The sequence below is a fragment of the Phragmites australis genome, chromosome 11 (genome assembly GCF_958298935.1).
Source record: "Phragmites australis chromosome 11, lpPhrAust1.1, whole genome shotgun sequence".
NCBI lineage: Eukaryota > Viridiplantae > Streptophyta > Magnoliopsida > Poales > Poaceae > Phragmites > Phragmites australis.
This window is the reverse complement of record NC_084931.1, coordinates 33,411,163-33,422,540: the sequence shown is the minus strand read 5'-3', so window position 1 is coordinate 33,422,540 and position 11,378 is coordinate 33,411,163. Positions and strand designations below refer to the sequence as shown.

Below are 11,378 nucleotides of genomic sequence, written 5' to 3'. Positions count from 1 at the left end.
GCGACTTGGCTACCTGCAGGAGCTCTAGAATGATTTTCCAGGAGACTAGGAGCAGCCTGTGTTACATAGACACAGATGCAGGTGTCAGAGTCTGACTCGTGTCGAAACGTCCGATAGAAAAAAAATTAGGACATATCAAATACCACTTAGAATCCGACATGGATACACGAGTATCCGACTCGGCAAAAAAATTTGGACACGGGTGTCCGGGTAAAACAGGGAGCAGCGGAGCTCTTCTGCTGAACTGATCTGATTCAAGTAAGAGCAGCATTGGTGCTAGTTGTTTCTGACATGATATCTAGAACTAGAACTGCATATGTACATCAATATTGAATGAACAAGCTAACAATATGGCTATGCCTAAATATAAATACTAACGAATATCCCGCCTCAAAATAATCAGCTGCTTAGCTTCCATCCTAGCGCTCCTCTGAATTGAACTTGTTCCAAGCATCCTGCAAAATAGGTGCAGCCGGTGAGCAAAGTTTCCCTTTTCATTTCATTTACGGACATAAAATTATCACACAGCACAACGAAGAATGCAAAAGGTAGCAGCTGCACGTCCAGAAGTGAAGTTTGTGCAGCAGCATTCCACAACTAAAGGTTCGTTTGCGGTTTCAGAACACCCACAGTTCCAACAAAGCAAAAGGTGCAGCATCAAGCTCCATTTGCATGAGGCGTCTTCTAAAAGTTTAGTTGAAATTGCCTTCGACAATTGATAGTTATGTCTGGCGTAGCGTTGGTGTGATTAACAGGGAAGACACAAGGGACACACTGGCATACATGCATGACTCAAGGTACAAGGGAAATAATGGTGCGTGCGAGTATCATCATGATTTCACAAGAATATGACGCTTGAATGTATTTTCTCAATCAATAGCATAATTCTGCATCATATAAATAGGAGGTTCCAGAAAATTTGCAAAACAAAGAGACAGTTCTATAAACAATGCACTCCTTGCAAAAAAGAAAAGAAATGTTTCCAGAAATGCAATCAGAAACAGAAAGGAAGGCTAGAATGGGGTTTCAAATAACCATAACATACAGCATAGACAGAGCACATACCTTAAGAAGATCAAAAACCTTCTCACAGATGTATTTCTGTTTGATTGTAGCACCCCTTTGTTGTAATTTATCTGGATGGACACAAAGGGTTGCCTTCCTGTAAGCTTTCTTCACAGCAGCAGCTGTAATAAGATCTGTAAGTGGCACTGGTTGCCAACCACTGTCGGCACCAAGAATCTGCCAGGGAAAAGGAAGCAAAAATGGTAACATTACTTTTCATCATTTTACATGTTTCACATAAGGGTTTAAAGATGCTAGGAATTCTATGGCTTACGTATTGCAAAGTGGACAGCAAGGCCCTCAGATTTCCTTCCTTTCCATTTGACCATCTCTTGATCTCAGGATCCAGGAATTCAGACAACCTCTGAAATATTAATATAAACGCCAGATCCTATGAATAAATGTAGATGCAGCGAGAAGGTTCTCTTTGTATGTAAATGTCTTACATGTTTCTCTGCTTGCTCTCTTTGAGCCAGCAGGTCCCGCATGTTCTTCTCAGCAAGTGCTTTTGTCTGAAAATAGGTAATGTGCATTGTCAGTTTGTCACCAAACTACTGATAAATAAACAAAAGAAGTGAAATGAAAAACAGAAAGAAATATCAGGTATACCACACGCTCAGATGTGCGTTGATGCCTCTCTAATCTTGCTTTATGCCTTAAAGCCGACTCAACCTCAACCACTGCTGCCAACAAAATATCAAATAGCAGAAAATAAGATTAGTAACTGCTGTTGAGTAACCAAACATTTTTTTAAAATGCATGCAAAACTTTATTAAAAACCATGAATTACAACAAAATCCTGTGAATATAATAAGTACCTTTGTTGATGGAATCTGGATTTCTAATGAAGTTACTAGAAGTTGCCCTCTGAAACTGTGTCTCCTGTCGAATATCCTGCATCCAGAACCAGGATTTAAATTTAGTCAGCATTTTTTTTTTAAAAAGGTTACATAGTAGGCTCTAAAGTTCTTAAACTGCATCGCACAATGTATCATACCAACAAACATCACCTACCTGATTAGTGGACTTAAAACTCTCCTTCAAAGAGGATCTGTATCGTTCCCTTCGTTCTCTTGCCTCTGCGAGAGCCTTGTCAGCCTTCGCCTTCTCTATTGCCCGCTCCCGAGCTTCTGCAGTTGCTCGCTCAACTGCTGCACGTTCTGCTCTTAACCTAGCCCTTTCAGCAGCCGCTTCAGCACTTGCTCTCTCTTCTTTCTCTCTGGCCTCTGCAGGTGCCTGTTGCCGTGCAGCAGTATTCCTTTCCGAAGCCATTTTTTCTGCCTTTTCACGAGCTTCAGCAAATGCTCTCTCGTGCGCTTCTCTTGTGGCTCTTTCAACAGCAAGTCTATCCTTTTTCCGTTCCCTCTCCCTTTCCTCCTCTTCCAATTTTCTTCTTTCCTTCTCTTCAGCAAGTTCTCTTTCTTTATCCAATCTCCTTTCGCTTTCTTTTGCTTCATCTATTCTTCGAGAAGATCCTTTGTCCTTTTCACTTGCACTTTCTGCTCTTGTTATATTCTCCCTCTCTTTGGCCCTAAGAACTCCAAGTGCCTCTTTTCTCAACGTCTCAGCAGAAACTGGGGTGGGTCCTTCAGCAGATTTAGGTAGACTATGACTCTTCTCCAAGGGAGATGGCCCATGTTCTGCCTTTGATATCCTTGCAGTAGTGTCTTTTTCTTCCATTTGTTCTGCCCTGCTCTTCCTTTCTTCACATGTAGACCTTTCTGTTGGTAATACTCTTTCTCCTCCATCGCAAACCTCTCCAATTTCAAGACCAGGAACACTCCTGTTAGGTGTCTGAGAAGTAGTAGATTCATCTTTTTGCGTTGAGTGCTGCATGTGAGTATACATTTCTGAAGAGGAAGCAGGCTCATCTTCCGAATTAATGGTCACTCTGGTGGTGCTATCACTTGTAGCTCCTGAAAAGGATTCAGAGCCAACTTCATCGACAGTTGTATTAAATTTTGCATCTACATCACTTTGTCCTCTGTTGGTACTTTCAGATGACTTCTGGTCCTCCTGGTTACCATGAGCTGATCCCTCTTCGGGACCTGTCCTCTCACTATTTTCTAATGGGGTTTCTTCTGCTTCTTTGCCTTCACTATCAGAGATGAGTTCATCGGGTCCTTCTTGCATTCCATTCTCCACTTCACCATGCCCTAATGACCCTCGCATTTCTTGATCCAGGTCCCTTTTAATCAACTTGCTGGCTACCTCAAATAAGTTTAGCATGTTCGGTTCTTCATGGTCTGCCAAATTGTTCTGTAAAGTAATATCAATCTCCTCGTCAGGGCACTCAGCATCCAGATCCACAACTGTCACTTCAGGATGTGCACATGGACCAACTTTCTCTTCAATTTTGACTTTCTCTACTTCCTCAGAGAGTACTTCCTTTATTTTAGTGTCTTCGTTATGCAGGAGCGATTCACAAATAAAACTGAATTTTTCTCTCCCATAAGTTTCAGCTTCCTGCTCAACTCTACTCGGTCCCCTCGGGAAAGCATCGCATACGTAAGATCCTTCAAGTTCTTCTAAAATCAATGATTTAATGTTACTTCCCTGGGAAATGTCAGCGTTAGATACTTCTGGAGGTTCTTGTGATTTTTCACTACTCCCAGAAGTGCATTGCACCTCACCATCACATGGTACCTCAAGTACCAGTTTACTGTTTGTGTGCTCTTGTGATGTTGCTGCTACTGGACTTACCTTTGGACTACTATTACAAAGGTTCCTAAGATCACTGGCATGGTTTCCAGACGAGCAAGCCTCTGATAACGAATCTGGCATATCCTTGATGAAGTCCTGCTTTGTCAAGGTATCATTCATAGAAGGAAGCTCAACACACTCATCATCATGGCTTTCCTTAGCATTTTCTAGTGTTACAAGTCCCTCAACATTTGAATTATGAATTTCTTGGTTTGCCGTACTTTCTGTAGAAGCTTCTAAAATCACGGACCCCCTATCTCTGTCCACTGAAGATGTATTGTCCTTTCTCAGATTTACATGTTTCACTCCCACATCCCTGACATCATTCACCTCCCAAAGTTTTTCATACCTGTCCAAGTCAGAATCTGCGGCGCTAAATTCAGTTTCAATTTTTTTATCACCGCTGAGACTTGTGATGGGACTCGTTCGCTTACATTTATCATCCTCATCTGTGGCTTTATCACTTTCGCATTTCTGATCATCTCCGGTCAGCTCATAAAATTCATCACCCGACCTCCAATTGCCTAATTTCTCTAGTTTACTGGAAGTTTGACAGGACTCAGTGCAGGTTTGCATCGTCTGTTGAGGCTTCTCCAGTGGAAGTACCCTTTTTCCATTGTCATCAAAATGGTCTAATCTGGCTGCACTTAATTTTTTATGCTTGTCTGATAAAGAATCCTCAGGATTCTTTTCTTCTTTCGATGGAATTTTCACTGATATCTTTTGTTCGGAAGTATCTACCTCTACAAGTGCAGGAGCCTTGATTTCTGTAGATCTTGTACTTCTATGATGACTTGGCTTCTTCCGAAGTTTAAAACTGTCGCCTTTTCTCTCTAACAGTTCTTTTGCTGCCTTTAACCGGGCTTCAGCAAAATCCATTGCCTCCTTCATAGCTGCTGAAGCAGAAGTGGGATTGGCATCAGCATTCAACGGAGCAGAATCAGCTTTCTTGTCAGCCTGAGGCATGTTGCTACATAAAGAGGTATGCGCAGAAGAAGTTGGAGTGAAACTGCGGCTTACAAGATTGATATCTCCTTTAGCTGCACTCTCTTTCTTGTTAAGAAGTACTTTGACTGGCTGCGTTTGCGCATCAATATCAGATACCCGAAGAAATGCATGATCATGAGGTGTTCCACTTCTGCATGTTGAATGATTATCAGAGTTCATGTGGTTTTCATTTGCAGAAACACTTCCAGAAATAGGTGGCCATGATGGACTTTGATGCTTCTGATCAACTACGAAATCACTCTCAGGATTCCTCGCACTCATGCTAGCAGAGCTTGGGTTCTTCTCATTATTGCCATTGATCACTGTGCCATTGTCAATTCTTGAAACATCATTGGTTGCTGGGATATGTGACAAATTGCGAGAATCAATCACAAAGCCCATCGAAGGTTCAACTGTGCAGGTTGTCATCTCAACTAGATCACCAGGTCTCCTCTCGGTATTCTTGTTATATGACATGACAAACTGCTGACCGTCTGTGTCTGGAGGGAAGGATATTGGTGAAAACTTATGCTCTTTGAAGTGTTGACGATGATCCAGATTTTGATAATGTTGAGGAAGTATAGGAGGCTCAGCCTCCAGCTCGGTGGATTCTTTTTTGATCGATGATCTGTTAAAAATGAAAATATTGACGGTAAATTATGTGAGACATGAAGCACTCGGTCACTTTAACTACCAAAGCAAATTCTAGAGGAACAAACATGAATAAACTAAAACACAATCATGGTAAACCAAACATGCTGCTGAATTTCTGTTGGAATCACATGTGGTGATACAGGCAGTTGGGTTGTTGGAATCACAAACTTGCATAGGTTTGATGGTAATTACAGGCAGTAAATATTACAAATACAACAATTATAGCATACTGATGTCAATCACTATCTTTATCAACATCCTGTCAAAATTGAAGCTGCAGCACATAGAAGCACAATGTCTCCGACTTGCACAATAATTGCAACACGACAAGATGTTCATATGTTACAATCTTGCCGCATCGCGTCACTTAAGTTAGCTAAGGACAGTAGGGCATGGTTTCCCTTTCCACCCAATGCGACCACCCCTGTTGTTTCCTATCATGCGACATTCTGCCGGCAGAGATTTCAGATGTAGCCCCACCACACATCCTTCCCACAAAACAGAAATAAGCCTGAGTCAATCCTCTTCCTCCCAAGTAACGCTTCTGCTCATTATTGAAGAGACCTAAAAAAAGGCAAAAAGAAAATAATAGAAAAAGGCAGTCTCCTTGCCAAATACAGATGCAAATTAGCCTGATTCCCATGCATTGTCAGCTGGCCTCACAACCTCTTGCATCTAGCTTGTTGGCCAGCAAGGTCATAGAGTACCCATCGTTAACGCTTCTATGCTCTGGCAATGCGAAAAATCAACCGGCTGTATTAAAGTGCGGTGCCACCCCCTCTTGCACTGGCCTGGCTGATTTGCAACACTACCACATCCTCTTCAACAACATCGCCGAGGTTCCTATTCTGGTGTGGCAGCTGTTCCTTCCTCAGGAGGCAGCAGGGACTCCAGACTCCTGGCTGCGAACAATCACTGGCTGCTCTTTCGCAAAATAATAGAGAGGAACGCCAACTCTTTTGGCGCTGTAAGGTGTGATGGAGCCCACAACTGGTCTCAGCCAACAATTATCTCATTATGTGCCCTCTATCAGGAAAGATCAGTTACAACAGAATGAAACAGAGAAACTGCGCACATGAGCTAAAAACACAAATCAAGGAATGTCCGTTTCTGTATACTACCATCTGACTAACCATAGAAGAACATATAACATCGTGTATATATATATGCACGTCCAACATCTAATCAGGTAATACCTGCCACCATGACTTAGAAATTGACCGCCACCAAAGTAAAGCTTATTCTTAATTTAAGAAGCATCGAAGATTATATATCTGTACCAAGCTAGCTCCACGAGAATCCTTCCAATCCTATAAATTTCATCTTCAGCGACTGTGCACTATTTCTCTTCGACTCATCCTACTCTTCTTCAAAGTTCAATTTTCGAGTCCATGTAGAGAAAAAAATGCTTGTAAATTTGGCAGACCATATAGGAATCTCTACCAGGAGATTATTACCTAACATGACCGATATATCATGGATCTCCAACTAACACATAGAGTACTATCTTAATTCCAACACTACGCAGCTTCTAGAGCCCCAAAACTCAAGAATGCGAGCAAAGTTAAGAGTACAGCTTTAAAAGGAGAATTAAAAGAGCCACCTTTACGAGTACGAAAGATGCAAGGTAAAAGCCTACAAATCCCCCCCCCCCCCTCGCCATCTACCACCAGACTACGACGTGACACAGTTGCATTTCCAAATAGAGAAAGGAAATCGTCAATCCCAGTAAACTTATCTTTCAAATCCCATTCCTCCAAACGAAAACCATCGAAAAGGAAACAAAAGCCACTGCTCACCTAAACGGCTCGAAAACAAGTGTAGTGGAGGAAGCAAATGTACAAACCTCGAACTCCCGCTCGACGAGGCGATCTCCTCCCTCTCCGGCTCCGGCTCACCGAAGAGGTCCTCGTACGGCACCGCGAAGTCGGCGAAGTCGAACCGGCCGAAGATCTCCCCATAATCCCCCTTCCCGCCGCGGCCGAAGAAGCCGTCGTCGCCCCCGACGGCGGCCGCGGGCGGCAGGTGCAGGTACGGGATGGAGCAGGTGGCCGCGACGCCCCCGAACACCTCGGCGTAGTCCAGCGGCGCCCCTCCGAACGGTGCCGCGAAGCGCGGTGGCCCGCCGAACACGTCCCCGTACGCCGCCCGCGCCGCCGCTGCCGCAGCCTCTCCCCCGCCACCGACCTTACCCGCAGCCACACCACCCGCTGCCACCGCCGCGGCCTTCCTGTGGTGCCTCCTCTCCCTCCGCGCCGCGTCCATGGCCGCAGCCGCCACGCGCGCGCTAGGGTTCCACCACTCCCTCAACCTCCGCCCTCTCCGCGCGTACTAGGGGTTCGGGTTTGGGGGAAAAAGAGAGAGGGAGTGAGGCGACGAAGGAAGGACACGAGAGGAGGAGCCGAGGAGGTCGGGGAGTGGAGGCGAGCGAACGAGCGAAGGGGGTCGGGCAGGTGCTTGGGACAGCGTTTGGTACTAAAAAATGGTGACTTTTTGGGGCGCTGCGCCTGTGCGAGCGGGGCCGACGGACGAGCGAGCGGGGTGAACGTGAAGGGCTGCTCCGGTCTTGCGTTGCGGCCGCGGGGGGCCAGAGGATGGACGGGCGGGGCCGTGGGGAGGACGGAACCGCGTTGTCGCTTGTCGCTTCCTGCCTGCCACAGCTGCGGCGCGCAAGGGGCCTCCGCCTCCGGTCGTTGGGAGGACGGCGGCTGGTTTTATTTCCACCGTGGCGGCCGAGTGAACCGCGGCGGGGTTTGCGTTTGCGGTGGTGGGATCAATCATTCGTGTTCTCGGTAAAAAGGGTGCTAGTATTTTTTTTTTGCAGAACAGTAATTAATATTGCGCTAAAAAAAGAAAAGTAATTTTTCCTTTTTCTAATTGAGCAAGCTCATGAATCCTATTACACTCGTTCATCTTGCTGTTGACGCCATGGTAATATTAGGTATTATTGTTTTACGTTTGATTTTACTGTTAAATATATAGACTTGACTTCACGTAGATAATTGTAAGTGCATAGCAATATCGTCCACACCATATAGATTACCGTCTCAACCGTCAATTTTTTTTGTTTTTATCTGTAACTGTGTCACGACATGGAGGTAGGTACGGTTTGGAACCTTGCAATATCCATCGCTTGACATAATTGCAATCTATTTAGGTTGCAAAATTCTTCCTATTTTGTTATGCTTGAAAGGAGACTCCTTTAAAGCACTAGCTAGTTTTCTCGTCTCATTCCGTTTGGTAATGTTTGACTGAACACGTTACTTTTAGAGTAGAGCCATGCTCCAGTCTGACGATGTTCCCTCAAGAAATGTACCTTTAGAGTCATCTAATTGGTCAGCTACAGTCCTTGCATTGCTTCATTAGGCGAGAGCAGAGGACTTCAGTGTCGTGAGGCCTGCCCCATTTGCCGAACGTTGCGCCTACGATTGTTGGGACCAACCGAATCAAATCATCAAGCTTCAACACGTCGGCAGCACGGCGCTGTCGTCAGAGTCAAACATGCACACGCATGGAACATCTCAGCTCATGGACGCCCCCCTGTTCGTTCCCGCGGCCGTGCTGCTCCGGTTAGAAACGGACGGCGGCGCGCCACCGCGCCCCGAGCACGACGGCTCCTCCAATTCATGGCGAGACACGGCCCGGTTCGTACTAACCAACAGGCACTGTAGGGCGAAAACTATGTGGCTGATCGGGCAGAGGGAACAGAGATTTGTTTGGTTTGGTGGGGAGGATCGGTCAGGAAAATGAATTCAGAAAACAACCGCTCATGAACCTTTCTGTGGCGATTCAATACGAATGGACCGATGTCATGTTCATCCAACCTTTTGTGTTTCACGTGCTGAAAGCAACAGGCTTGTCTCCTACAGCCGCCCAGGCAGAATTTTGTTTTTCTTTCTGTTTTACCCCTGACTGAGATCATGGTCCTGAAATGTCTGTTTCATGGTTAAGTAGGCAACATTCGAACCGATTAATCTGCAGTATTGAAAGGCAGATGCGCTATGCATCATGTATTGGAAACACACAACGGATTAGAAGTAAGGCCAGACTAATCCGTTCGTTCTGCCGTGCTGCTTGTCAGCTCAGGGACCCCTCTCCGTTCAGTGTCATGACACCGGACGGGACGGCCGAGATTACTTACACGCTAAACCTTGCGCGTGCGAGCTGTGATGGACTGACAGCGAGAGAAAGTAAAGACCAGGGCGAGCGTGCGAGAGACGAAGTTGTAAGCGTGCCAGTATGTCTGTGCGTGTGTGCCGTGTGCCCGACTGCCCGTGCTATCCCTGCCCGCGTCCGTTGAAAAAGCACAGGCAAAAACAGCTCAGGGCTTCACGCATTGCCGGCCAGTTCGTCACCGGAGGCAACCTGCTGGGCAACCATGCAGCATGCTGGATCTGGTTGCAGCTGTACATGACTACTCCATAGCAGGAGTACATGCTATCAGTGTTGTTGCTTTTCTACTTGCCTTGCATAATTAACCCTTTTGCATGCCATGGATTATGCCCAAACACGGCCAGTGGGCGATCTCATTGGTGTTCTGTTCCCTCGGCACGAGTCATTGCCTCTTTCCAGTGTCCCTTCCCCATCATTCCTGTTCCTCCAAGATAAGAAAAACTAACGAACTCGTCTTATTGGCTAATGTGAGAGTTAACAAAGCTCCCCTTTTCAAAACATAGACTAGCTACTGCTACTCTATCCAATCCTATACAGCTCTTTCATCAAATCAATGGCCCCAAACAATGGCAATCAAAAGAAACAATGGCAATCAAAAGACGTATGAACCAGACAACAATGTCATGTAGTCCCCATGATGCTAACACCTTGGTTAGTTGGGCTACTACGTATTACTTTAGCATTCTGCATGGATCATGGCTTGCGTCACTTGCGCCATTGCGTATTTGTGTGCGGTGTGGTTGCCAATTTGGGCCATCTAGGAGTTCCATGCACTATTGCATAACCTTTTATCACTCTAAAATCTTCTTCACTACCAGTTTTAAAGACTGCAGTAAATAACATGTAGTAAAAGATGTTTTCACTACGGCTGAAGACCCCAACCGGCAGTATTTTGTCTCTCCAGCCTCCCTCCCCTCTCCTCCCTATCTTCCCTCTCCCTCCTTGATCTCTCCGTCTCTCTCCCTCTCAATATATGCATATAATGAGATATATTTAATGTGAATCAATAATAAAGGCACATTCAATAATACATAGTAATTTATGGCATACAATGAAGGTGTTGAACGTCGACAAATATACATATATACATAATAGTTATCACAGATCACCCCTCAAGAAGTCGGTCAAGTTGAGCCAGTCCAATATCTCTCTACCTCTCCCGTTATGAGGATCGTGTCTCCGCATGTACCACTGATGGCATGTGTATGTCCAGGGATGCCGGGGGGGGGGGGGGTGGGCGATGGTGGTGGAGCGGAGGACCCGACCACGTCTGATCGACCGCAGTGTGCCTATGCTCTAGGCTCGTCAGCCAAAGACATTGAAGTTAGACACCTGAACGCCACTATGGTTTGAGTCTTTAGCCTCCTTCGCAGCGTACTAATGAGCCACCCTCTCGTGCTCATCCATAGCGTACCGACGGGCCAACCACTCGTCCTCCTCCACCTGGGCAAGCTTATGGGACGCTGCTTCTTGCTCCTCCGTGGTGCACAACTGACTGGCCAGCCTCTCATCCTCCTCCTCCTGTGCACGCTTACGGGCCGCTGCTTTTTTGCTCCTCCTTTGCATCATTGTTGGAAGGCCATAGAATGATACCAACTTTGAAAGCTGATCGAAGGCCACAACAGGATCCTCCGGACAAGGTGCACTGACAGCGGGTGCACTTCTACCACAACTTATTCGAGACGATGGCTACAGAGGTGGACTTCTTCTATGAGATGGCTGAGGAGAGGGAGATATTTGAGGCGACGACGGGCCAAGGTGTCATGGAGGGTAAAGGTTCTCGGTATCTGTCCCTA

The 11,378-nt window shown here is 45.9% G+C and overlaps 1 protein-coding gene across 2 annotated transcripts; it reads right to left on the bottom strand.

Moving 5' to 3' along the window:
- Positions 1–205: 205 nt before the first annotated feature.
- LOC133884934 (uncharacterized) lies at positions 206–8,083 on the bottom strand. Of its 2 annotated transcripts, none has more exons than XM_062324544.1 (8): positions 7,256–8,083; positions 2,080–5,383; positions 1,884–1,959; positions 1,675–1,748; positions 1,512–1,577; positions 1,340–1,429; positions 1,066–1,242; positions 206–455 (listed from the first exon to the last, which is right to left on the bottom strand). In XM_062324544.1, exons 1-8 carry the CDS (start codon positions 7,672–7,674, stop codon positions 420–422), a joined length of 4,242 nt encoding a protein of 1,413 aa, XP_062180528.1. In that variant the 5' UTR covers positions 7,675–8,083; the 3' UTR covers positions 206–419. The 2 variants fall into 2 exon arrangements, with proteins under 2 accessions (XP_062180528.1, XP_062180529.1); XM_062324545.1 differs by having other exon boundaries at positions 1,675–1,745; positions 7,256–8,082.
- Between the last annotated feature and the right edge of the window lie 3,295 nt (positions 8,084–11,378).